This window comes from Lonchura striata, chromosome 35, assembly GCF_046129695.1.
Source record: "Lonchura striata isolate bLonStr1 chromosome 35, bLonStr1.mat, whole genome shotgun sequence".
In the NCBI taxonomy this organism is placed as follows: Eukaryota; Metazoa; Chordata; class Aves; order Passeriformes; family Estrildidae; genus Lonchura; species Lonchura striata.
The window spans coordinates 4,263,086-4,290,788 of record NC_134637.1 but is presented as its reverse complement, the minus strand read 5'-3'; the positions used below and the strand labels follow the sequence as shown (position 1 = coordinate 4,290,788).

General features: G+C 46.7%; 1 protein-coding gene and 1 long non-coding RNA gene across 4 annotated transcripts; one reads left to right on the top strand and one right to left on the bottom strand.

Moving 5' to 3' along the window:
* Positions 1-5,787: 5,787 nt before the first annotated feature.
* Positions 5,788-15,243, bottom strand: LOC110481750 (uncharacterized). The gene is made up of 2 exons (XR_002467300.3): positions 15,119-15,243; positions 5,788-7,952 (listed from the first exon to the last, which is right to left on the bottom strand). It is a non-coding gene; the product is annotated as an uncharacterized LOC110481750 (long non-coding RNA).
* Positions 15,244-15,337: 94 nt separating this feature from the next.
* SNRPA (small nuclear ribonucleoprotein polypeptide A) lies at positions 15,338-24,700 on the top strand. 3 transcript variants are annotated; one of them, XM_021550512.3, is made up of 7 exons: positions 15,338-15,427; positions 16,462-16,547; positions 16,672-16,844; positions 18,650-18,838; positions 20,017-20,187; positions 20,816-20,904; positions 23,330-24,700. In XM_021550512.3, exons 2-7 carry the CDS (start codon positions 16,475-16,477, stop codon positions 23,487-23,489), a joined length of 855 nt encoding a protein of 284 aa, XP_021406187.1. In that variant the 5' UTR covers positions 15,338-15,427; positions 16,462-16,474; the 3' UTR covers positions 23,490-24,700. The 3 variants fall into 3 exon arrangements, with proteins under 3 accessions (XP_021406187.1, XP_021406186.1, XP_021406188.1); XM_021550511.3 differs by having other exon boundaries at positions 15,355-15,412; XM_021550513.3 differs by having other exon boundaries at positions 15,407-15,511.
* The last annotated feature ends 3,003 nt before the right edge of the window (positions 24,701-27,703 follow it).

Below are 27,703 nucleotides of genomic sequence, written 5' to 3'. Positions count from 1 at the left end.
TAAGGGCATGTTTGTAGGCATAAAAGACTTTTATTCCTTATTATAGCCATGAGAATTTAGTTAATAGCTTCCTGCCTTTTCATAGAAACAATGGGGAATTGACAGCTTGTTCCCTGAAGTACATTAGGAAGAGAATGAAAAATTAATCATGTGGCATGGAAAAGTTGCTATTTTCTTCCAAGAACTACCCCAAAAGATGCAAGGGGTGATGATGCCTGCCTATATAAGTTTCTCTTCTAATGGAAGGAAACTACCATATGAATAAGGGCTCTGTGCTGAGGTCTCAGGAGAATTGGGAAGCATATATGTTTGTCAAGTGGAATGTCTGTCAGGCACTTCCCTCTTCAAAGCAGCGTCTTCCATGCCAAGCACACAACAAATAAAGGATGAGTGTGACTGGACATTAAAATCATGCAATGTTCCCACAATTTCTCTTCTATAGGAGTGACTTGTATGACTATACACAGTGAAGTCTACCATGTATCTGCGCGCTGTGGTCACACGGAAGATGTTCCCCAGCCTGCTCACTCCCCAAGACTGGTGTGCAGTTATGAGAGTGGCCGCCCCTGGGTGTCTGCTGAGTTCCCCTGGCTGGCGATTTGTACAGGGACTTGCAGCTCCCTGCAGCAGATGGCTGTGGTGTGGGTAACACATCAGAAGCACAGTACAAGAAAAAAGGCAAAGAACTTGTTTGAGTTCCAAGGAAGTTTTATTTCCCCAGAGGATTCAGGGACAAATAATTGGGGGCAAAAAGCTGCTTTTAAAGGCAGGTGAGAATAAGTGAAGGACACAACCTTTAACCAGTAGGAAGGCATTAGGGGAGGAGTACAAAGTAAGGGCTATCCAATAGAAGCCAACAAGGGGAAGGAGCCCTGCACCCCAATCTTGCTTCGAGGAAGGAATGAAGGACAGGGAACAAAGAGGAATAAAGGGAGATAGAAGGAGATTGACAGGTGGATTGACTTGGCAGGAGAATCTTGGGGTAAACAACTCAGGATTGAACCATTAGGGAAGCCAAATGGGGTACATGGAATGAACTATTCTGTTGCAGAGGATAGATAGATATGATTGTTATCTTAGCTAGCCGAATGTCACTTCTACCCTTGGATGAATCCTGGAGTGAAATGGACTGTTCCATCCCACCCTGCAAAAGATTGTGGCTCATCCCGCACCTCTGTACCTGCCCCTAAAACAGAGTCTGTAACCCCATTGGCCCATGCCTTGTCCCAGCCCACCTGGGAGCCCCTGATAAGGGGGCTCCGAGCGGCCATGCGGCCTCTTGGACTTCCTCCCTCTCTTGGATTTCCTCCCCTCTAGGACTCCCTCCCTGCCTGGGGCTTCCCCTCTCCTAAACCCTCCGTTTCTCTCTCCCCTCCCCCGTCCTCCTAAGCCCAGCCACGTGCTACGCCTGAGAGCACGAGGCTTGGGCATCCCTGAATTCTCCAATAAACCTCTTCCCCCAAGAGCAAGCTTCAGAGATCTCTGCCTCTATATACCCCAACCGTGCAACAGGAGCATACTCATCCCACACTATTCCAAACTTACAACAAGGAATTTTTAAAACCTACTACAGAAGAGCAAACTGCAAAACAACAGACTACCACATACCAAATGTCCACTTTTCATTTACATGTTTACCCTTTGTCTAATAAGAACCTTGACTATAGAAAGAATGGTTGCTTTCCTCACTCAGACATCTACACTACTGTTGTTCTAATCCAGCTGAAGCTACCAATCATTGACAATATGACAATTAGGTCTCCGATTAAACAGATGTTTCTCATGCCAGTAAAAAAACCATTGCAGTATCAGCTTCTAGACAACACCCTGCCCTTGCAAAGTCTTCCCTCTTCAACCATTCTACACTTGTTTCATTTGTGGAAAAATTAATACATAAAGCAAGAAATTGCTGTGGTATTGAAATGTGCCTTATCAATACCTTTTCCTTCTCTCCAAGGAGCTATAAATTTGTGGGAAAGGCAAAGTTACTCCAAAAAGGGGTTTGTCCCTATGAAAATAATATTCTAATAAGAGGCCACTGTTTGCATAATCACAACTGTTCTGTAGATTTTCCTTTCTTTATGTGTCTCTGCCTTACTGTCATAAAATTTTACTGCAGAATAATACTTTTCATTCTTTGTTTTGGTTGGGAGTTGCTGTTACATTGCTCTGCATCAGTGGTTCCAGACTCCACTCCATGGCATTGGAGTCCCTGAGCTGATAGACAGACACCTGCACCTATCACATTCCATCCTGGGCTGCAGGTATCTCATTAGTCAGGACTTGGACTGTGTGAGGATCATAGCAAATGAGCTGTCTAGACCTGGGAGTTTTGAACTCCCTGTAAAAGTAAGCTCTGAACGATAAAACAGGCTGTTTGTCACAAGGACCTTTGGAGTGTGAGTCATCTTGGTCTCCAACCCACAGCCCTCACCATAACACCACTCTCACTGCATGTGTGTGTGAGGACACACATTTCATTGATGACACACAAACTTCTGTTTGCATGTTCCATAGCTGGGACATTAGATTTTTCCTTAGACAGGCAGTGTTTGCATGATCTACCCAGAAAAAGCCTGCTTATGAAGACACTGAAAAACACTCAAGTTCGGAATTTCCTGAGAGAGTTTGAAGAGGTGTGGGAATTGGAAAAATAGAAATCTGTCGCCATTTGGGGGACTATGTACAAATCACAGATGGGATGGGACTGCTGAGGGACGTGTCTCGAGCTGTTTATTTTCCAGCATCAGTCTCATTACATGGTTATGACAATGGGAAGATGCCAGCAGCTCACATCCCAGGTAGCAGATCAAGAACTTAATGTTACAACTTACTTTAAAAGCTTTTTGACCAATCACACAAAGCAGAAACATATTGACAGTAGTTCTATCCAGCTATCCAACATAAGCACATGTACCTTTGGTTAAAACAATGCTTGCTTATTTCAAATACAATACCTGCTTGTTGGCCTTAAGATACAATGCACAGAGCTCCATTATTAAGCTTAGAACTTCCTTATATCTCTCTAAATATACTTTTCTATAACTTAGGGAGTTATTCTAGCCAAGCGTTAGTACACTGACCATTGTTCTATTTGTCCTTACTTTCTACTTCCTGCATAATTTTTCTGCTGACAAATCTTATGTCTACTGCTTAGCTCTAATCGCAGTTTTGCTGTCTCTGAGGCCTGCCTTTTGCAACTTGTCCAAAACCCTGATTTTAAGGATTCCCACACCTAATATCTTTGTGCAAGTAAAGCTCAGCCACATGTTTTTCCACCAAAATGCCCATGCATTAAATAGAATGTTAAAAATCACCAGGGACCAAGTGAAGGCAATCATAAGTATGTTCCCCAGTTTTCAAAAGTTCTCTTTACCATCCATAGAGGCAGGAGTCAATCCTAGAGGATGACCTCCGCAGCCTGCAGATACGGCAAACTGATATACCACACTATCTATCCTTTGGTCAGTTTAAATACTTTCATGTGGCTATTGATGCTTTTTCAAGTGCCATCTTCACCTCAACACATACATGAGAAAAAACTGCAGATGCAATTAACCATTTTCTCCAAGCAGTTGCAGCCATAGGTATCCCCCAGGAGAAAAAACTGACAATGGACCTGCTTATGTCTCTTAAAAGATGCTTTTTCAATCAATGGGGAATTATCCACACCACCAGTATTCCTCACTCCCCCATGGACCAATCTGTTGTTGAAAGAATTTGTGACTCTCTTAAGTGCCTTCTAGATAAACAGAAGGGGGGAGTAGAGACCTTTCCCACCATGGAGAGACTAAGCAAGGCACTGTATGTCTTTAATTTTTTAAATAATTTGTTTATGGAGCCCAGTCATTTGACATTTTTCTAATACTTCACAGGCTCAGTTAAAAGAAAGGTGTCATAGGATGACGTTGTGGTGCCTGTATCCCCATCGTGTGTTCTGTTTATGTTTGATGTTATGTTCTGTGCTTTCAGAACTGACTCTGAAAGTGAAGGTTTGTTTCGTCTTGTTATCAGCCGGCTCACCTCCCCCCATGGTCTGTTGTCTAGAAGAGGCGAGTGCTAGCTGGCTTTGTTTGCTTGCTCTTGCTCCTGCTTCTGATTTTGCCTTTGCTTTTTAGTTAGTTTAGTCCAATTTTTCCCCTGGAAAAAATTCTTCCTGAACCAGGGTGGGGGGAGGGGCTGTGGGGGTTTGTTTTCTGGGGGCTCCTTCCAGAGGTTTTCTCCCCAATTTGCCCTAAACTAGGACAAAAGGCCACCAGTATTGATAAAATCACCTGAAACAACCCAGATCCTGGGTAATTTCCATTAGTTACATTGAGGAGGGGATATGCTTCTGTCACCACCGGTAAAGGACCTCAGTGGATCCAGGCGAAAAACACCATGTCCTGCTTACAGCCACTGAATGAGGATTCACCAGAAGAACCCCCCAAGTCCACCCCAAGACAAGAACCACCTGACAATGACTTTGACACCCAGACCGGACAACTTTTTTGAAAATTACCTATAAAAAAGCTTTTGCTCACCTGCCTCAGCCTGTTTGCAACCAGGGTCCTTGAGAGTCCATGGGTAGTCCCACAGACAAAACAGAATGTATGGGTAACCCTAGCAAAAGCCATAGAGCAATATACCCTGTGCCTGTCTGTTGCTAGCCCTGACAACCCCTTTTCCACCTGCCTAGTAGGGTTATCTGTGGATGTGGCTGATAACTGAAGATGCCATCTGTAGTATGTGAGATGACAATCCTGACAGCAAATGGTAATACAACCTTGTCAATGCCTGGGACTACTGGACCTGGAAGCTCCCACGTGCACCACTTCAACCCCAGAAGCTAGAAATTCTCGACTATGTAAAAATTGACTTTTTTGTGAAGTTTTATTACTGATTGAAATGGGAAGAGGGTGAAAGACCCAAAATTACAAGAGAAAAAGAAACTAGCAGGAGGGACATCTCCCTATACCATCCCACTTAGAAAAATGAGAGCCAATGGTGTGATTACACGTCTTCCATAATTTCTTGGTCCCGTAGCTACCCACTCCAGTTACCACAGGGTGTGTTTCTTATTTGCAGGGACAGAATATGACCCAGTATCACTTTACTCATCAAAGGCGGACCTTGTAGCTTGCGGAGGCTTACCTTGCTGGCACCCAACATGAAAATGATACATAGCCAGAGAGATAGAGTGAAAAGATCTATGCAGTACTTTGAATCTGACTGCAAATACGATGTTATGTATTGGAGTGAAAACAAGAGAATAGCAGCATCCATCTTGTTTGGCTGCAGCCAAAGCTTTAGGACAATTAGACCATCTGGGTGCCTGCTAAGTATGCAAACCAATGCTACCTCCCTTGCCTGCTCTCAAACGTATTTACCAACAGACACGGCACCTTGCAGAACAAGGCAGCAATAGACTTTTTACTTTTGGCACATGGGAACAGTTGTGAGGACTCTGAGGGAATGTGTTGCATGAACCTCTCCAGCCACAGCAAGTCAATCCACAAGAGCATTCAAGTGCTGAGAGGAGGGTTCAAGAAGCTTCAAGTGGAAAACAGACTGGCTGAATAAAGTCTTATAATACAGGGGACTGAAGGGTTGGATGATGTCTTTAGTCAAGACAGGACTGTTGGTTTTCTTGGTTGTTGTTGTTGTTTTGTTGTTGGTTGTTCTATGCTTGTTTGGATGTTTTTGTAGAGTTTTGCAAAGTTCTCTCAGTTACATTTTTATTATAAAACAGAAAGGGTGATGTCACCTTTGTTCCAAGAATGATACAAGAACAGACAAGAGATGAAATTGCAAGAGGAAAAAAAGAAGTTTTAATACAATGGATTCTCCGGCTTATATAGACCGATATGATATATTCCACTTGATTGGCTAGTTAATAAAAACATTTTTCTTACACACCATCCTTGAGAACAGAAAAACAAAGTAGCAAATCACCACCTGCAAATTGTTTATACTAACAAGTTATCACATTCCTACAACTCCCTAAAAATTCTCACAAGCCACTGTGAGAAATGATTGCTGTTTCTCTCTCCCTGACCTGGCTGGCATCCACAGGGGGAGATGTGGGTATTGGCCCGGCTGTGACTCAAAGTCAGCCAGATTTTACCCCAGACGAACTGGGTATTCATTTCAAGACCTGGGAATCAATTGTTTAACTTATGGCGAGCCTGAGTTCCCCCATAAGCCTTTGGTGTTACTATGTTAAGGGGTCCAAGTTCTGCTCCCCTACTGATTACTTGTTTCCCCTATATGGCTATAGCTCCAGAATGTTCCACCTCCAAGTGTATATGTTGTTGCTTCCACTTTGTTATGGGTCTTTGGATATTTTCCCTCATACTGTGCTCAGCTTCTCCATGTTTGTTGTTTTGCACCCTTATTAAAGTTCTTTCCAGGCAACCCCATCGAACCTCCTCCTTTTCATTTTCACCACGCTCGCTCTGAAGTCAGGGAACCAAAGAGGTTTGTTGCAACCACCCTTACTGCAAGAGTGATGGATCTTTCTTAATCACTGCAGGCAATCTTTGGTAGTGACGATTGGGTGCATTGCTGAGCTTCTCCTTCTGTGATTCTTTGCTGCTTTGAACTACAGTAATTACACTGATTCCTTCAGTTGGTGTTTGTGTCTTTGGTGCTGACCCTGTGTCTCAGATTGAAAAGCAAGATGTATTCTACTTGCCATTTTTATGGCAGAGTTGTCTTGTGTTAAGTGGGCAGTTTTTCCTTATCCCTTCCACAATCAATCCTCCCTCTGGAGAGACATCTGCTGATAATGGGCTATTGAATGTCACTGCATGACTGATAAAAGCTGTAACATCCCATTTTAAGATTGTAAGAGAGAGGAGCTAAGCATTCCTACCTGCATATCGTCTTGAGATTCTGTCCCACTAGCACAGCTTTTTCTGCGCTGGATTTTCCCAGAAAAACAGTTGCCTCTTCCACTGCCTCTTTGGAGGAAGACTACACCCTTTTTCTACAAGATCACTACTCCAACAGAAGCACACCTGACACTCCAGGAGGACTGCAGCTACAATTCCAATTGGATTGCTACCAACACCGAACAGGGTGTCAGGTTGTATTCTGACTCTGTCAGTGCTGTTTTGGTTCACTGCATTGCTTATTTTATCTTTTTATTTTCTTCCCTAATAAAGAACTGTTATTCCTGCTTCCATATTTTTTGCCTGAGAGCCCCCCTTAATTTCAAATTTATAACAATTCAGAGGGAAGGGGGTCTACATTTTTCCATTCCAGGGGAGGCCCTGCCTTCCTTAGCAGACACCTGTCTTTCCAAACCTAGACACTATGCCCATTGGTAAAACAAAACTGGCATAGTCTGGCCAGATCACAACAAAATGTCACTTCTTAAATGTAAATTTAAGGAATCAATCCCATCTGAAATTCCCAGATGGGGAGTTGAAGTTGGGCAGTGAGGGAGGACAAGCACACAATCAATATAATTGAAAAGCAAGCCTCAAGTCTATTCAAAGATTCTTACAGTTTATGTAGGGATTTCTACAAGCAAAGCCAGCAACAGCTCTCATTGGCTATTTCACAAAGGTCTTTGTTAGAATTTCTTCTATGTACGGTTACAGCTGCAGCCAAGTTTCTCAAGCCAAGTTCTTCTTCTCTCAGTCACGTACTCCCAGCACATCTTATCCTGCTGGGCACATCTTGTTTCACACTCTGGTCTTGTACTACTCATATCTTCAAGGATATGCTGCCTTTTTTATCTGTGCCATTCCCAAGCCTTGCACAGTGTCTGTTCTCAGGCCAGGCAAAATGCTGTTCCCAGGCTCTGTTCCCAGGCCAGACACAGTGCTCGGTTCTGGGGTCTTAGACAGGGGAGTGCTGGAGCAGGCACTCTAAGGATTCATGGCCCTGCTCCTGCAGCCATTCTCCAACAGGAAGCCCTTCCCTAGAGTTCACCAACTCTGGAGTGGGCTGAGGTCAGAACCCTGTGTGAGAAATGGGGCAGTCAGTTAAAAGAAGCTGAACCACTGGAGGTATTAAAATATATCAAAAAATAGCATATGAAGAAAGCAAAACAATTTGCGGGTGGGCGAAGATGCGGATGTATTTTGTTAACAGCACATTGGAAACAGCACCAACAGAAGGAACAGTTGTTGGAACACTCCCACATGGAGCGACAGCAGAAGCTTTTAATCTTGAGCTTGTATGAATTTGTTCAAGTGAAAGAATATTAGTATAAGAAATTACTATATAAATATATGTAATAAAATATAACATTTTAATATTGTTATGGTTTGACACTGGCACAATGCCAGTGCCTTTATGAAAATGTAATTTTTTAATTGAATGCTGTCAAATGTAATTCAGAACAGAGTAAAGTAGGCCCAAGCTTAATAATAGGAAAAAGACTTTATTAAGCTACTATTATAAAAGAAAAAAAAAAGGAAAAAAACACACACAAAGATTAAAAGAAAACTTTGCAAAGCATTCTTTTTTTTACTACTCAACTTTAATAAACTACAGCGAGACACAATCTGGACTTTAATCAGGTTTTTACTATTTAGACAATTGAATTTAGTTTATTGAGGGAGAGAGGAGTCTTTCTTGTGCCACTGACCCCCTAAGAAATATAGCTGTTATATTATGTGTTTTTATGTTACACATGGCACCGCTTGGAGAAAAAGTTTGCTATGGTGATTTTTTTCTTTTCTATGCACAGTGCTACTAATGTATGGATGGACAGACTGCTTTTAGGATTTTTCTTTTTAAGGATGCCCTGCCAAGAGGGGGAAAAATAACAGTTTAGTTTTTTTATTTTTTTGGGACTACAGTCTCTCTTATTTTTCCCTGGGGCTGAGGGTCTAAGAATAGAGATTTTTTTTTCTTTTTTATCTTTGAGGACAGGGGGCACTACAACAATTTTTTTTAACTTTTCTTTGTTTGCTCCACTTTTGTTTTTTTTTTAGTTGAAGCATGGTTTCTTGGCTCACTGGCATCTTCTTAAAATATAGGTTTTTTTGGAGGAGAAAAATTGGTTCAGTCTGTGGCCAATAAGGAAAAGTTTAGCCAAAAAAACTACTCTATCATTTCTTCCTATTTAGAATTTATCTTTTTAACATTTCAGGGTCTAGATTGTTTTTCTTCTTTTTTTTTAAACTGAGGAGGAGTGAAATTTTATAAAGTTTTTATTTTTTAAGGAAGGGTTAAAAGTCTGGATTCTCTGGACGGCGCTCTGCCCAGATTTTCTGGCTCCCATGGGCGGTTGGGCAACTTGCAGCCTTTGGCACCCCCCCCCCCCCCCCCCCGTTTTTTTCCTTCTCTGTGGTGTACTGCTGACAAGCTGCTGCTGTCTCTTTCTCTCTCTCTCTCTCCTGATGAGATTATCAAGGAGGAATTAAAATAATTATGTTAAACAATAGTGAATAAGATGTGATTATTCAACTCCATGACAGGGTAGTACAATTATTGATATTGCAATTTTAAAAACAATTTTGAAAAAAGGAGATGCATCTCCAATAACCACTGTTGCTAGAGATAAAGGATTTGGATCCAACAGTCTTAATAATGGAGCCAAAGTATGGGTTCAGTGGCCAAAAGGCCCTCCCGATCCAGCTGAAGGAACAGCTGTGGGGAAAGGCAACACTGAATCCTGAAAGCAAAATCACCAAGGGGGCTAAAATCACCCATGCAAGCTTAACATCCACCCATATGGGCTTAAAATCATCCAAAGTGACATAAAATCCACATTAAAATGCTTGAAATCACTCTGAGAGATATAAAATTCACCCTAAACCTGCCCAGTTTGGCCTAAAATCACCCAAATGGGCCTAAAATCTCAGGGATAGGGACAGGGACCGAGACTGGGACCAGAACTCATACGGGAACTGAGACCATCACTGCTCTGGCACCGGCACCAGTACTGGGATCGAAACTGAAACCAGCACCAGAATTGGCACTGGGACCAAGACTGAGACCAAGACCGACACTGGCACCGGCACCAGGAGTGCTTCAGAATCAGGACTGGCATCAGGAGTGCTCTGGGACCAGGACCGGGACTGGAACTGAGACCCATACCAGCACCAGAACTTCTCTAGGACTGGGACCAGGATGGAGACCAGCTGAAGCACTGTGGGACTGAGACTGGCACCTGAACCAGCACCAAGACTGGCAGCACTCTGGGACTGGGACTGAGACTGAGATTGGCACAGGGAGCAGTTCAGGACTAAGACCGGCACAGACCAGCACTAGGACCAGGACAACTCAGAGACCGAGACTGGGACTGAAACCAGAAGTGGTACCAGCACCAAGACTGGCACCACTCTAGGACTCAGACTGAGACCAGGACCAGCACAGCTCCAGGATCGAGATCAACACCAGGACCGGAATCAACACTGGGAGTGCTCCAGGAGTGCTCCGAGACTGAGACCGAGACTGGGACCGGGACTGAGACTGACGTTGGGAGCTGTCCTAGATGGAAACTGAGACCAAATCCAGGAATGGGATTGGCACTGGAATCACTCCAGGATCTCCATGTTTGCTCTGGAGAGTTTTGGCTATGCCCCCGTGCGGGACTGGGAGGGATTCCTGAGTGGAGGGATTCCTGTGACTGCCTCAATTCTGCACTGTTCTGGTGCAGCCATCCCATTTCATATGATCCCAGTCTATAATCCCAGTCCACATGATCCCAGACTGTACAATCCCAGTTCATACAATCCCAGTCTACAAGGTCCCAGACCACATAATCCCAGTCTGTATGGTCCTGATCCATATGGTCCCAGTCTGTGCACTCCCAGTCTGTAGGATCCCAATCCGTAGGATCCCAGTCTGCATGGGCCCGCATGGCACACACTCCAAGGGTCTGGAATTCCAGTTCCCAGCCAGGAAAAGATGTTCCTGCCCTTGAAGGCAAAGATTTTAAGGGGCCAAAAGCCAAGTGCAGCAAGATCCTACAGTGACATTTCGCAGAAAGCCTTCCTAACTTCCCCCATAGTTGTTGCAGCTCCTACACTGGGAATTAAATCAGGGCAGGGTTTTTGGTGGCAGCTGCCCTGGCTCAAGGGAGACACGGAGAGATGTGGGAATCCAGGGCTTCCCTCCGGCTGCTCTGGAAGGCCTGGGACCCTGGCAGGGGGTCAGGAACCCCCTGTACAGAGCCCCAAGAGACACTGTCTCTGATCTCTGTCCATGGAAAAGAGTTTTCAATCTTAAAGGATGAATTACAAGCTCTGAGTGTTTGATATAAGTAATAATTAAGTGTGGCATGAGTGCAAAAGTAAAATTTTAGGATTCTAAATTAGGGGTTCAAAGGGGACAAGATGGAGGAAATTGGGTGTGCCTTGTCCTTTTTCTCCTTCTCCATGTCCTCCATGTTTCACTGTGGTGTTGGCATTTTTCTGTTGGTTTAGGCTGGGGTCACACTGTCCAATGTAGGTGACAGATTTTGGCATGTTATTGTAAATCCAGCCCAGGGAGTTTCTGGTATTTAATGTTTGTAACATCCCACTGAGGGCAGAGCCCCACACGCTGCCCTGCAGGACAGAGCTGGGCAGGGCAGCAGAACATGTTAGAGATAAACAGAATAAACAACCTTGAAACCAGCACAGACCAATTATGGCTTCTTCTTTGGCAGCAGGGCTGAGAGACAGAGACTTTCTACTATCTCAGAATCATCAATAACTCAGATTCCAACAGAGAGAGAAACAGAGCAGGCAAAGAGAGGTGGGAGAGAAAGGAGGACACAAACATAATCAGCTGGGAAGGTGGCACTCTGCAAACAGAACTGCAACAGACTGAAAATGAATGGGAAAGAAATCACTAACTCTGAAAGTTTTATTTACTATCAAATACATCCCACCCACTCAGCCCCACACAATCCAGATCCACTGCTCCAAATTTGGATCCCACTTCTCCCAGTCTCCTTCCAACCCCATCTCACTCTGGCAGTTGTGGAATCGAGTTTGGAGTGGGACTGAGTTTTTTGAGGTGGGAACAAGCCATTTTGAGGGGGGATTGAGCCCTTATGGATTAGAATTCAGTTGTTTTCAGTGGGATTGAGTTGTTTTGAGGTGAAGACTGATCTCTCTTGGTTTCTGCAGTGCAAAGAGATGAAGAACACTGCCCAAAACCCTCCCAGAACCCCAAATCCTCCAGAATATGTCTCTAAATCCTAAATTCCCTCTCAAACAACTGTGAAATGGTGGGACTTCAGACATCATTGATCAATTTCTTTCTTTTCAGGCCTGTTTTGGCTGATGGAGTTGAGTCAGAAGAAAATGAAGGTCAAAACAAAAGAACAACCAGCTAGGTGCCTTCCCAATATGGATCACAAGGGAATGTGGGTCACCAGATCTCTTCCCAACAAGGGTCCTTCAATGGGGGATGGAGTTGGAGCAGCACACAAAGCTCTTCTCTCAGTCAGGGCACTCACAGAGCCTCCCTCACCGATGGCTCCGTTGGTGCTGGGTCAAAGTTGAGTTCTATGAGAAGCTCTTCTCACATTGTGGACTCTGATAGGGCTTCTCCCCAGTATGGGCACACTGGTGCGTGGTAAGGGTGGAGTTGTGCTTGAATCCCTTCCCACAGTCGGGGAAGCAGAAGGGCCTCTCCTCTGTGTGAATCCACTGGTGGTTAATGAGGGTGAAATTGTACATGGATCCCTTCCCACAGTCTGGACAGCAAAAGAGCCTCTCCTCTGTGTGAAACCGATGGTGCAGGAGGAGATGTGATCTGATCTGAAACCCCTTCCCACACTCTGAACACTTGTATGGCCTCAAAACCTAAGGAGTTACGGCTCACAAAACCTAAAGAGTTACGGCTTCCTTATCAGAAAAGACATTCTTCCACCTCCGCTCCATCCCTATGGAACCACCAGGATTAAGGGGAAGAAGTTGACAAAAACCAGAAAAATTCTTAATTTGCAAGGAATTTATGTATCATGTATGAGATATATGAATATGCAACAGGCTATTGCTTTTAAGGTTATTCCTTTGTTCGCAAGGCATGCTTTTCGTGACCTAGTGTCCGAGAGCATGCAGATGTCCGCAATTCTTTGCTTTTTATTGTCTCATAGTGTCCTAATCCTATTTTTATTACACTAATTACTCTAGTCCAAATTTTTATTACTCCAATCTTATTACTATTTTTTATAAGATTCAAAAAAACAAGTGATTGGTGTTTTTCAACTGCAAGTACCTGGTTCTGCCTAAAATGACCCAAATGTGCCTAAATCCACCCTAAAATCCACCTAGTTTTTACTAAAATCATCCAAACATGCCTGAAACCAATACAAGAGGACCTAAAGTCACCCTAAAATGCTTGGTTCGATCTAAAATTAACCAAAGAAGCCAGAAATCTACCCAAATGGGCCCAAAATCACCAAAACAAGGGACGTAAAACCAACCAAACAGGATTAAGATTCACCCATATGGGCCTAAAATCAGCCAAAGGGATCTAAAATCCCCCATAAAACTCACCAGATTCAGCCTAAAATCAGCCAAAGGGGCCTAAAATCCAAGCTAAAAGGCTTGGAATCACTGCAAGGGATCTGAAACCCACCCTAAATCTGCCCAGATTGGCCTAAAATCTCCCAAATGGGCCAAGACTGAGGATGACACTGGTATCAGCTCCGAGATCCCTCTGGGACTGGCACCAGGATTGGAACTGGGCACGCTCTGGGATCGGCTCCGGGATTGCTCAGGGACCTCTGCATTTGGCCGTGCCCCTGGATGGGACTGGGCTGAGACTGGAAGGGATCAGGGCTTTGGGGACTTTGGGCTTTTCTGGGCTTTGGGGAAATTTGGTGGGAGTTTAGGGGGAATCATTGCATTTTTTGACGAAAATGATAGGGTTTTGGGGGAGTTGCAGAATTTTGGGGGATTTTGTAGATTTTGGGGGGTTTTATTGGTGCTTTGGGACGGTTGTTTTTCTGGAGGTGTTTGAGGGTTTCTTGAAATTTTTTGGCTTTTTGAAAAATTTTGGCAATTTTGTTCAATTCCCTGGAATTTCTGGTAGTTTTATTTGGAGTTTTAGGGGTTTTGGAGTAATTTGGTTGGAATCTGGGGGGCATTTAGTGGGATTCTTTGAGGGCTTGGGATTTTGGGGAGGTTTTTTTTGGGGTTTTTGGGTGTCCTGTACCAGAATTTCTTTGGGTCATGGGGGGATTTTGTGGGACTTTTTGTGGTTTTGGAGACATTTTTGGGCGGATTTGTGTGGTTTAATTATTGAGGGGTTTTTGGGACTTCAATAGATTTTTGTGGGCTTTTTTTGAAATTCTAAGGTATTCTAATGGGATTTTGTGAGATTTAATTGGGATTTTGTGGGTTTTATTGGGACTTTTGGGGGTTTTAAGGAGATTTTGGTGCTTGTCAGCCCTTTCCCACACCCAGGGACAACCCCAAAGCCCCCCAAAATTCCACTAAAAAACCCCCAAAATTCCCTAAAAATCCCAATAAAACCCTCCAAAATTCCAAAGAATCCCAGTGAAACCCACCAAAATTTAAAAAAACTCAAAAAATTTCAGTAAACCCCCCCAAAAACCCGCCAAAACTCCAATAAAATCCCCCAAAATCCAAAACCCCCCAAAATCTTGTAACACCCCAAAAGCCAATAACTCTCTTCAAAAACCTAATAATTCCCCCTAAACTCTCAACAAAATCCCTAAAAGCCAAAAAAAAGCCTCCCCAAAATCCCTCTCAAACTTCTCCCCAAAATTCCCCCAGACTCACTGGGGGCCGTCCTGGATGAGGGGGCACCGGCTGGTGGAACAGGAGCCACTTCAGGGGGATGCTTCAGGAACCACTTTTTGGGGAGACAGCATGATGGGAGACCCCCAAAAACGGGGCGGGGGGAACCCCTGTTGTGCCCCCTCCCCCTGAAACCCCCAGACCCCGGTTCAGCCTGGGCCTGGGACTCCCCGGGACCCCAAATCTTCCCCAGGAACCCCAACCCCCCCCGAGCCCCCCTCAAGGTTGGCCCAGGATCACCCTGGACCCCCAAAACCCCGCCAGGAGCTCCAGATCCCCCCAGCACCCCCTTGAGAACTCCCAGATCCCAATCGGGCCCAGCCCAGGATGTCCCCTGAGACTCCCCAGACGCTTCCCAAGACCCCTCCCCCACGGTCCCCTCTTAGGACCCTCATCCCCCATTCCCCCACCTGTCCCGGCCCCTCCGCAGCTCCCGCAGCTCCGGCCTCTCCCAGCGCCTCCCGCAGGACCCGCCCGAGCCCGGGGCGCCCGGGGCCACCGGGCTCATGCCCGGCCCTGGGGTCAGGGGACGCCATTTCCGTCTCGCCTCTGATTGGCTGCAGCGGCGCGGGGGAGGCGGGCGTAACTGAGGGAACCCGCACGGTGATTGGTTAGTTCGGGGCAGGTCACGCCGCTATTGGCTGGAGGGGGGCCCGCGCACGCGGCGGCGGTAGATCGTGCGGGGAGAGCGGCTGAGGAGGGAGGCCAGTTGGGGGCCTGTGAGGAATGGAGGGGTCGGAGGTGGCTTTAGAGGGAAATGGGAAGGGGCTGAGGCGGGTCTGAGGGGAAGTGAGGGTTCTGAGGTACGTGCGGGACGCATTTGGGGGATATTGGGCGGCTTTGAGGGTTTTTTGCGCGGTCTGAGGGGATAATTAGGGGGATCTCAGGTTGGTCCGGCGGGAAACTGGAGGAAAAATGGGGGTGTCTGAGCTGTGTCGGGAATGGGTTTGGGAGGAATTGCGGTGGTTTGAGGGACTTTTGTGGGGTGTGAGGTGGATCTAGGGCGAACGGGAAGGGAATTGGGGAGATTTGAGGGGGGTTTGAGCGGAACTGACGGCGTTTGAGGTGGGTATGAGAGGAATTGAGTCCGAGGCAGTTTCGGAGAGCATTGAGCGGGTTTGAGGGGTTTTTGCGGAGTCTGAGAGGGATTTGAGTGGAAATGGGGGCTTCTGAAGTGGATATGAGCGGAATTGAGTGGTCCGACGTGGGTCTGGGGCGGATTTGGGGGGAATTGGAGTGGTTTGAGTAGTTTTTGCGGGGTCTGAAGTGGATTTGGGGGGAAATGAGGGCGAAGGGGGCTCTGAGGTGGGTCGGGGGGGAAATGGGGGGATCTGAAGTTGGTTGGGGAGGTCTGAGATGTGTCTGAGGAGAAATGGGGGATTTTGAGAGGAAATAGGGGGATCTGAGGTCACTTTGGGGGGAATGAGGGAGTCTGAGGGGGCTTGGGGAGGAGCTTGAGAGGGTCTGGAGGGTTCTGAGATGGTTTTAGGGGTGTCTGAGGGGAATTGGGGGATATGGGGGGTTCTGAGGTGGGTCTAGGGGCAATTTGGCGGGGGTCTTAGGTGGCTCTGAGGAGGTTTTGTGGAGTCCCAGGTGGGTCTGGGTCAATTTGGGAGGGGGTCTGAGGGTGATTAGGTGGAGGTATAGGTGGGTCTGGGGTGGATTTGGGTGTTTGGGGTACCAAAAGGGAGGTCCCAGGGGGTGAAGGGGTCGCAGCCCCCAGACGCCCCCTGAAGCCCCCCTGTCCCCACAGAGAGGTCCCAGCCATGGCGGTGCAGGATCCCCGGCCCAACCACACCATCTACATCAACAACCTGAACGAGAAGATCAAGAAGGACGGTGGGGGGGGGCTGGGGGGTCTGAGAGTGTCCCTGGGTGTCCCCAGGGGCTCAGGCTGTCCTCTGGGTGTCCCTGCTGTCACCATGCTGTCCCCATTGTCACTATACTCTCTCTCTGTCCCCAGAGCTGAAGAAGTCCCTCTACGCCATTTTTTCCCAGTTTGGGCAGATTTTGGACATTTTGGTGTCGCGCAGTCTCCGCATGAGGGGCCAGGCCTTCGTCATCTTCAAGGAGATGAGCAGCGCCACCAATGCCCTGCGCTCCATGCAGGGCTTCCCCTTCTACGACAAACCTATGGTGAGACAGAGATTGGGGAAAAATTCTGAAATTTTGGGAAAAGACTGGAAAAACCACCATAATCTGGCCTCAAATATCCCCAAAATCCAATTTGTAATCTCTCCAAATTCACCCTGACCACCCCAAAGCTTCCCCGTCTATGACACATCCATGGTGAAACAGAAATCCTAGGGGAAAACACAGGGAATATGGGAAAAAATCCTGGAATTCTGGAAAAAAACTGAATTCCTTGGAAAAAAAACCCCAAATCCAACTGGAAATTTACAGAAAATCCCCTGGGAACACTCTCAAATCAAACTAAGAATCAAAGCTTCCTGTCTATAACAAGCCTACAGTGGGGCAGAAACCTGGGGAAAAAAATCTGACATTTTGAGGAAAAACTGGAATTCTGGAAAAAAACTCTGAAATTCTGGGGAAAAAAGGCAAAAATCTGGCCTCAAATATCCCCAGAATCCAACCTGTAATTGTCCAAATTCACCCTGAACACCCCAAAGCTTCCTCTTCTATGAGAAGCCCATGGTGAGACCCAAATTCAAGGGAAAATCCTGACATTTTGTGGAAAATCCTGAATTCTTGGGGGAAAAAAACACCAAAATTCAGCTTCAGATATCCCCAAAATCCAACCAGGAACACCCCTGGAACTTCTTGTTTCATGACAAGTTTATGATGAGAGAGAAATTCTGGTGAAAAATACTCAAATTATGGGAAAAATCCTCAAACTTTGTGGAAAAAACCTGAATTTCTGTGGAAAAAAAAAAAAAAAAAAATCCAGCCTCAGATATCCCCAAAATCCCACAAAAAACAGACAAACAAAACCAACCAACCAAACAAACAAACCAAAAAAACCCAAAACCAAACCAAATCCAACCAGAAATGCACCAAAATCAAACCACGAGCTGCCCCAAAGAAGAAAATCCCAGGAAAAACCCCAGAATTCCAGGAAAAGCCCTAAAATCCAGCCAGGAATTCCCAAAGCTTTCCCTTCTATGACGAACCTCTGGTGAAATCTCAAATTCAACCTGGAAGCCCTAAAAATCCATTGGAAACCCCCAAATCCCTCTTGGAGCTACTCCAAAATCTCTCTTGAATTCCCTCAAATCCCTCAGAAACTCCCAAATCCCCCCTAAATTTCTTTGAATTCCCTCAAAATCTCTTAGAAATTCCTAGATCCTTGCTAGGACTTCCTGAAATGCCTCCAAATTCCTCTTGGAGCTCCCCCAAACACCATCAGAAAATCCCCAAAGCCTTTCTGGAACCTTTCCCAAATCCCTCAGAACCCTTGAAAATTCCTTGGAAAGCCCCAAAATCCCTCTTGGAACTCCCCAGAATCCCCTCTAAATTCTCCCCCTATCCCTCTGAAATATGCAAAATTCTTCCTAGGACTTCGCAAAGTTCCTTGAAAATCACAAAATCCCTCTTTGAACTTCCCCAAATCCCTTGGAAAATGCCAAAGTCCCTCTTGGAACTCCTCCATATCCCTTAGAACTCTCTTCAAAATCCCTTGTAAAGCCCCAAATCCTCCCCAGATCCTCCCCAAAATCCTCAGGAAGAACCCCAAAACCACCTGAACCATCCCCAAATCCTCCTAGACTGATCCAGAGTCCCCTGGAACCACCCCAAAATCCCCTGGAACAACCCCACATCCTCTCTGGAACCTGCCAAAATCCCTTGGAAAACCCCAAATCCCTCAGAAACCCCTCAGAAATCCCAGAATCCCCATAGGAAGTCTGTGAAATCCCTCCTAGAGATGCCCCAAATGCCTTGCAATGCCCCAAATGCCCCAATGCTGGGATGTGCCCTCCCAGCGGATCCAGTACGCCAAGACAGACTCTGACATCATCGCCAAGATGAAGGGAACGTTCGTGGAGCGGGAACGGGATCGTGACCGGGACCGGGAGCGCAAACGGGACAAGCGCAAAGCCAAGGGGGGAGAGGCCCCTGGCCCAAAAAAGAGCGGGGCTGGAGTGCAGGGGGCTGCGCAGGGAGCAGTACCCGTGAGTGCCAGGGAATGTGGGATGGGACTGGAGTAATTGGTGGGATTGGGGTCATTTGTGGGATTGGGATCAGGGCACACGGAGTAGTGCCTGTGAGTGTCAGGGGATTTATAGGATCATTTATGGGATTTGGGATCATGGCACAGGGGCCAGTGCCCATGACTGACGGTATTTATGGGATTATTTTATAGGATTTAGGGTCATTTATGGGATTTGGGGTAATTTATAGGATATGGAATTAGGCTACAGGAGGCAGTGCCCATGAGTTCAGGGGGATTTTGGATGGCTTTAGGGGATTTTGGGATCAGTCTGGGTGCATTTGGGATCATTTCAGGGAGTTTAGGGTTGTTTTATGGGATTTTGGGATCATTTTGGGGGGATTTCCGGGTGGTTCCAGAGAATTTGGGATAATTCAATTGGATTTTGGGGTGGGTTTATGGGATTTGGGATTGGGGCACAGGGAGCAGTGCCTGTTAGTGCCAGGAATTTGGGATGTTTGGCTGGGGAGTTGGGATCGATTTATGGGATTTGGGGATCATTCCTGGGGGATTTCGAGTAAATTTATGGGAATTTGGGGCATTTCCGGGGAATTTTGGGCATGTTTTGGGGGATTTGCATATGGCTCAGGAGCATCTGGGATCATTTTATGGGATTTTGGGGATTGTTCCCAGGCTATTTGGGATCGTTTAATGGGGTTTCATGATGGTTCCAGGGGATTTTTGGATTGTTCCAAAGGATCTGGGGAGATCTGGGATCATTCCAGGGGATTTGGGATCTTTCCTGAGCATTTTGGGAGGGCATAGGGGGATTTGGATGGAATTTTGGGAGGATTTGAGTTCTTTGGGTTTCTTTGTGGGCCTTTGGGGTAATTTGGGGTAATTTTTGAGTTGTTTGGTTAATTTGGGGGTTACTTGGGATAATTTGGGGTTATTTAGGGTTATTTTTGGATAATTTAGGGTAATTTTGGGGTTATTTGTGGAAATTTTGGGATAATTTGGGGTAATTTTTAATGGTTTTGGGAAAAATTTGGTTTCTGGGGCCATGTGTCTGTGGATAATTCTATGTGGATTTGGGATGATTCCACATTGATCTGGGATTCGCACTGTACTTTTGGGATAACTTTGGGGTTCTGTCTGTGCCTTTGGGATGATTTGGGGTGTGTTGGGGTCTCTCCTCAGGGAATGGCACCACTGGCACAGCCGCCCCGGATGCTGCCGCACCTGGCGGGGCAACCGCCCTACATCCCTCCCCCGGGCATGATCCCAGCCCCGGGAATGGCCCCAAACCCAGGAATCCCCCCGGGAATGGCCCCACAGCCTGGAATGGCCCCGATCCCCACCCCACAGCCTGTGAGTGATTTAGGGGACTTGTGGGATTTTTGGGGTGGATTTTGTTGGGATTTTGAGGCAATTTTTGGGAGGATTTTTTGGGTGGATTTCCTGAGATTTTGGGTGGGATTTGAGGGGACTTGGGGGAATGTTGGGGGGGGGATTTGAGAAGGTTTTGGTGGGATTTTGGTGTGTATTTTTGGAATGGGTTTTGTGTGGCTTTTCAGTCAATTTTTGTGGGATACTTTGTGGGAATATTTTCCTTGATTATGAGGGATTTTTTTGTTGGATTTTGTGTAATTTGGGGATCTTTGGGGTGATTTTTGTGGAATTTCTGTTGGGATTTTGAGGGATTTTTGTGGGGATTTTTGTGGGGATTTTTGTGGGGATTTTTGGCATGAATTTTGTTGTCTTTTGGGTGGAATTTTTGTGAGTTTTTGGTCAGATTTTGAGGGTTTTTTTGGGGGGGGTTGGTGGGATTTTTTGTGAGGATTTTGATTGGATTTTGGGGGGAATTTTTGGGGGAGATTTTGGTGGGATTTTGGGTGGGTTTTTTGGTGTGTATACAGTGTGACCTTAGGCAGATTTTGGGCCTGATTTGGGGCAGACTTGGTGCTGATTTGGGGGTTTTTCTCCCGTTTTCCCACAGCTGTCGGAAAACCCCCCAAACCACATCCTGTTCCTGACCAACCTCCCTGAGGAGACCAATGAGTTGATGCTCTCCATGCTCTTCAACCAGTAAGATCTGGGGCAATGCTGGGATTTCAGGGATTTTGGGAATTCCGGGTGGGGTTTGGAGGATTTTCCTGCTTGAGGGGGTTGAAGAAGGGGGTGATGGGGGCTTGGGGCTGGATTTTTTTTTTTTTTTTTTTTAATACTGGGATTTTTGGGGGGAATTTCTGAATTTTCTGCGGGGGAATTTCTGGGTTTTTGGAGGAATGTTTCCAGATTTTTTTGAGGAACGTTTCTGGATTTTTTTGAGACAATGCTGGGAAGGGGGGGCGGGGAGAGAAATTCTGGATTTTTGGGGCGGAATTTTTGGATTTTTTGGGGGGAATTTCAGAATTTTGCTGGAATGTTTCTGGATTTTTGGAGGCATGTTTCTGGATTTTTTTGGGAGTTGGATTTCTGGGTCTATTTGGGAATGGCTCTGGAGTTTTTGGGGAAAGATCCTAGATTTTTGGGATCCTAGATTTTTGGGAATGTTTCAGTATATTTATGGAGAAACTTTCTGGACTGGGGGGGACATGTTTCTGAGGTTTTGAGGGAACATTTCTGGGTTTTTTAAGGAAAGTTTCTGGATTCTGGGGAGTGTTTCCAGATTTTTGGAGGAACATAAACATTTGTGCATTTTGGGAGGAAGTTTCTTGATTTTGGGGAATGTTTTTTAGGGGGGAAAGGTCCTTAATTTTTAGGGGGAAAGGTCCTTAATTTTTAGGGATATTTATGGGTTTTTTTGGGGGATGCTTCTGGATTTTTTGAGGAATATTTCTCAGTTTTTTAGGGAAATTTTTCTGGATGTTTTGGGGGCCACTCCTGGATTTTTTTGGGTAACATTTCTGGACTTTTGGGGCAGTTGGATTTATGGGTTTTTTTGGGGAACGTTTCTCAATTTTTCGGAATCCTTCTGGATATTTACAGGGACATTTTTTGGGAGGGAATGTTTCTGAATTTTTATGGAGGTTGGATTTTGGGGGTTTTGAACAATTTTGGGACGGTTTTTCTGGGATTTTGGAGGTGGATTGTTGGGGGTTGAATTTTGGGGAAATGTTTCTGCACTTGGTGGAATTTTTTAGGATTTTGTGATACAGTTCTGAATTTTGGGGGCTGTTGGGTTTTTGGGTTTGAGGGATTAGGGATTTTGAGAATGTTTAGGTGGGATTCAGAGTCAGATTTTTGATGTTTGGGATGTTGGATTATTGGAAATACTTTGGAATTTTTGGGGTGTTGGATTTTTGGAGAGTTGGACATTGGAAGATTTTCAGAGCATTTCCCTGGAATTTTGGGGATATCCTGCAGGACTTTTAGGTTCTTGGGGATATTTTGGGATTTAGAGGGACATTCTGAGATTCTCAAACCACTTTTAGAGCATTTCAGTTTAATTTTGGGGGCAATTTCCCAATATTGGGTGTTTTCCCAAACTTGGCCTCTCCCCCCTGGATTTCTCAGTGATTTCCCCAAATTCTGGGCTCCTCGTGACCCCAACCCCCCATCCCAAATTCAAAAGCATTGAGAATCCAGGAGCTCCCTCAGGGGTGCTTGAGAGAGTTCCTGGAATTCGGGGGAAATTTGGGATTTTCAGGGCATTTTGAGATGAGTCAGGTAGGGGTTGGGTTAGATTTTTGGGGGAACATTTCTGGATTTTTTTTTTTTTGGAGGGAAGTGTTTCCAGATTTTTGGAAATGTTACTGGATTTTTGGGGAATGTTTACTGGAGTTGAATTTCTGTGTTTTTGAAGAACGTTGCTAGATATTCTTGGGGACGTTTCTGTATATTTGAGGCAGTTGGATTTCTGGTTCTTTTTGGGGGGAAAAGTGGAATTAGAGGGGAAATTCTGGATTTCTGGGGAACATTTCTAGACTTTTATGGGGAGTTGGATTTCTGGATTGTATTTTTTTTTCCTGGATTTTGAGGGATGTAGCTGGATCTTTTTGGGAACATTTCCAGGTTTTTGGGAGTGAACGTTTCTATATTTGGGGGGAAATTCTTGGTTCCTTGGGTTTTTTGGGGAATGCTTCTGGGTTTTTGAGAGAAGTTTCTGGATTTTTTGGGGAACATTCCTGGATATTTGGGCATGGTGATGGATTTCTAAGAGAGGCTGTTTCAGGGTGTTTTTGGCGGGGGGTGCTTCTGGATCTTTTGGGGGGGAAGATTTCTGGATCTTTTTGAGAACATTTCTGGATTTCTTTGGGGAACATTTCTGGATTTTATTGGAGAACATTTCTGAATTTTTTGGGGACCATTTCTGTAGTATTTCTGGGGAACATTCCTAGGTTTTTTGGGGAACATTCCCAGGTGTTTTGGGAAACGTTCCTGGGTATCTGGGGGAACATTCCCAAGTTTTTTTGGGAAAATTCCTGGGTTTCTGACAGAACATTCCTGGGTGTCTAGGGGAACATACCATGCTTTTTTTGGGCTCTCCTGACCTCATTCCCCATCCCAGGTTCCCGGGGTTCAAGGAGGTGCGCCTGGTGCCCGGGCGCCACGACATTGCCTTCGTGGAGTTTGACACCGAGGTGCAGGCAGGCGCCGCCCGCGAGGCCCTGCAGGGCTTCAAGATCACCCAGAGCAACGCCATGAAGATCTCCTTTGCCAAAAAGTGACCCAAAAAACCCCAAACCCCACCAAAACACCCCCAACCCCCAAAAAATGGGCCTGAAATAACCCTGAAATCCCAAAAAAAAGCCTCAAACCCACCCCTAAATACCCAAAAACTGCCCCAAAACACCCCAAATCCCTCCAAAGCACCCCAAAATCCCATAGGAGCACCCTAAAATCCCTCAAAACCACAGCAGAGCACTCTAAATCCCATAAAACTACCCCTAAAAACCATAAAAATACTCCAAAAATCCCAGAAAACTTCCCCAAAAATGGTCCCAACCCTGCTCCAAACCCTCTATGTGCCCCCACTCCCCCAGGTAAGTTCAATTCAGCCCAAATCTTCCTTTTTTTTATCCAAATCCTCTTTTTTTTTTCCACCCCAAATCCTTTGTGTGTCCCCAAATCCCTTTTCCCATCCCAAAATCTCTCTTTTTCACCCCAATTCCCCACCCCAAATCCTGTTTTTTTCACCCCAAATCACCTTTTCCCACCCCAAATGCCTCCTTGCCCACCCTAAATCTCTTTTGCCCACCCAAAATCTTTCCCCATCCTAAATCCCTCATTTCCTATCCCAATTCCCCTTTTCCCCTCCCCACCCTAAATCTCCTTTCCCCCACCCAAAATCCCTTTTTCTACCCTAAATTCTTCTTTTTTCATCTTAAATCCTTCTTTTTCCACCCCAAATCCCCTTTCTCCCACCCAGAATTTTTTTTCATTCCAATATCCCCTTTTCCCCCCACAATCCTGACCCCAAATCTTCAACCCCTACCCTAAATCCCCTTTTCTCAGCCAAATCTCTTTTTTTCCCATCCCAAATCCTCCTTCTTTCACCCCAAAATCTCCTTTATCCATCTTAAACTCTATTCTTTCCTCCCTAAATCTCCTCACCCCAAGTCCTTCTTCTTTCATCCCAAATCCCCTTCTTCCACAGCAGATCCCCACCCCAAATTCACTTGTTCAGCCCCCCCAGGGGTTTTTGTGGTTCCCAAGGGGTTTTTGGAGTCTTTCCCAGCATTGTACCCAGGGTCTCTCTGCAGACATTGCACCTGGAGCCACCCCTGCCCCAGATAAACCCAAATCCCCTTTTCCCAGTCCCCCAGATGCTTTTGGGGTTCCCAAAGGGGTTTTATGGTCTTTCCCAGCATTGTACCCAGGGTCTCTCTGTAGACATTGCACCTGGAGCCATCCCGAATAAACCCCACTACCCCCCCCATGGCTGGAGTGGTTTTGGGGGTGTTGGGGATTGGGGGGGATGTGACTCCCTAGATTTGTGGACAGGGGGGATATGATCCTAAAATTTGGTGTTTGGGGGGTTTGACACCACATGGTTTGGGGGTGTTTGACAATCCCAGGATTTGGGATGTGGGGGTTTTTGACCCTAAACTTTGGGAACCTGGGGGTGTTTGACACCCGAGGGTTTGAGGGTTTTGGGTGTTTGACAGTCCCAGGATTTGGGATTTGGGGGATTGGACCCCAGACTTTGGGGTTAAGGAGTGTTGGACAAACCCCAGGAGATGGGGATTAGGGGTTTTAACCCCAAACTTTGGGGGTTGAGGGTGTTTGGCAACTCAGGATTTAGTATTTGGAGGTATTTGACCCCAGACTTTGGGAATTAGGGTGTTGGACACCCCGAATGTTTTAAACCCCAGGATTTGGGGTCAGTGGGATTTAATCCCAGCATTTGGGAACTGGGGAGTGTTTGACACTCCAGGATTTGGGATTTGGGGGTTTTGATCCTAAAATTCAGGGTGGAGGGGGAGGTTGACATTTCAGAGTTTGGGTTTAGGGGTGTTTTACCCCCCCCCCCCCACAGTGTTGGAGACCCCAGGATTTAGGGGTGGGGGGGGGTTTGTTTGGTCACAGGATTTGGGGTGTTTGACCCCCCCAGGTTTGTGGTCAGGGTCGAGATCGGAGCCATTCCCTGGAAACAGCAGTGAGATCGGGAACAGGATCAGGAGTAGTATCGGGAAGAAGAGACACCCTGACCCAATAACGGTCCCTGACCCTGAGGAGAGACCTCACCTCAATCCCAGAATGGAACAATCCCAGACTCCTCCCCATTCCCAGACCCTGCCCCACTTACAAATCTTTCTCCACGCCTAGACCCCTCCCCAATTCCACACCCTTCCCCACTCCCAGGCCCTTCCCCACTCCCAGACCCTTCCCTCAATCCCAGCCCGCCCCAGTCCAGATCGGACCCATCCCCAGCCCCTCCTTCATTCCCGGACCAGACCCTTCAATCCCTTTTTGGGGCGGCTCCTGCCGCTTCCAGCCCATTTTTGGGGCTTCCAAGCGGCTCCGGGGACCCTCCCCATTTTGGGGGTGTTGGGGTGGCCCCAAGGCTGCCCCGGGGGCCGAGGGGGGATGGAAACCCCCAAACCCGGGGGGCTCCTGGGGGTCCCCAGTTCCTCCCGTCCCCGCCCCGAAGCAGATCCTGGCCAATCAGAGAGCCAGTTGCCTGGCTAAAACTCAGTGTACTGGCCCCGCCTGGTGATTTTCAGCCAATCAGCGCCCGGGATGGCTCTGACTCTCCACTTACCAGGCTGAGCCCAGAGCCTCTCACAGCACTAGCCAATCAGAAACTGCGTGGGGCCAATTTCAGTCAATCAGAGCATTTGTCGGTGATGAGTCATCAGTTGCCAGGCGGATCTGCAGTGCCCAGTGTCCCGGGGAGCAGAATTTGAGGAGGGGGGAGGTGACCCTGGAGATGGGGATGGGGATGGGGTGTGCAGGGGCAGCTGGGGCTGCACTGGTGGTGCTGGGAGCTCCCCCAGCCACGGGGCGAGCGGGGAGCACAGTGAGAAGGGAGATGGGGGCCCCAAAATAAATGAAATGGGTGTCTGGACCCCCAAATGGAGCTCTGAGGGGCTTGGAACCCCCAAAACCAAACATGGGGGATGTGATTGGGGAGTGTGGGAATGATGGAGAAGGACTGGAAGAGTGGGGGGAGAGTGGGGGATGGGACCCCCTAAAATGAGCTGGGAAGCAGCTGTAGTCTGGGGGAATGCCGCGGAAGGGGAGGAGAGGAGAGGAGAGGGAAAAGTGGAGTGGGACTGCGGGGAAGCTGGACTCAAGGATGGTTTGGATGGATGGAAACGAGAGATCTCTGGAGGCTGCTCTTAGAATATATGGTTTATTAGAGAGGGTGAAAGGCCCTGCTTGGGGTGGCCACACGTGACACGTGGCAGGCCCTAGGGCATGGGGGAAGGGAGAGGCAAGGGGTAGAGGGAGATAAGAGAGGATCCCAAGAGGATGTTCCAGGAGAGGTTGGAAGTTTCCAAGAGGGTGGAAGTTCCAAGAAAGCATCTGGCTCCTCGGGGACCCCTTATCAGGGGGCTTCAAGGTGGGCTGGAACAAGACTTAGGCCAATGGGGTCACAGACACCTGATGTTTCAGGGGAGGGTTACAGGTGTGGGATGACCCATACATTTTGGGGGGTAAGATAGAACAGTCCATTTGACCTTTGAATCTATCTGTAAGTAAAGGGCATTGTTCAACCAGAAAGGGGGATTGTCTTCATCCTGGCTGCACTATTGTTTTCTGGTTGTTCAGTAACTAAGGTTTGGTATCTCAAAACTTGTTACCATCTCAATCTCTGTATTTTATAAATCTTTTGCCAGGCAATCATATTTCTAAGGCTTTCTTGTTCATCTTCCCCAACATCTCCCCCGTTCTGATGAACAACTAAGATATTAGATGTAGAAAATTGCTGCCTCTCCAGGACGGTGTAGATGAATTGAGGCAAGAGATCTCTGAAGTTTGCTCTTGGAGAATGAGGTTTATTGGGGATGCAGAAAGGTCCTGCCTCATGCTCCCAGGCGCAGCTTGAGAGGGTGGGGGAGGGGAGAGACAAAAGGATGCTCAAGGAGAGGGGAAGTTCTAAGAGAGGGGAGGAAGTTCCAAGCGACCGTGTGGCCCCTCAAAGCCCCCTTTTCAAGGAGCTTCAAGGTGGGCTGGAACAAGGCTTGGGCCAATGGGGTTACAGGCACTTGATGTTTTAGGGGAGGGACAGAGGTGTGGGGTGAACCATACATCTTTTGGGGGGTGAGTTGAAACAGTCCACTTGACCACAGGACCCATCCGTAGGCAGGGACATTGTCCAGTTAGCTGGGAGAACTGTTCTCATCCTGGCTGTGTTATTTATGGATAATCATATTTATCTATCTTCTGCAACAATTCACCCATTCTGTTAAAATATTTGAAAGCTAAACATTGA

Bases quoted from the DNA above. Each gene is read 5' to 3' on its own strand.
- SNRPA (XM_021550512.3), top strand. From the start codon at position 16,475: ATGGCGGTGCAGGATCCCCGGCCCAACCACACCATCTACATCAACAAC. The intron at 16,548-16,671 runs GTGGGGGGGGGC...CTCTGTCCCCAG, and splicing joins CGAGAAGATCAAGAAGGACG to AGCTGAAGAAGTCCCTCTAC. The intron at 20,905-23,329 runs GTAAGATCTGGG...TCCCCATCCCAG, and splicing joins CTCTCCATGCTCTTCAACCA to GTTCCCGGGGTTCAAGGAGG.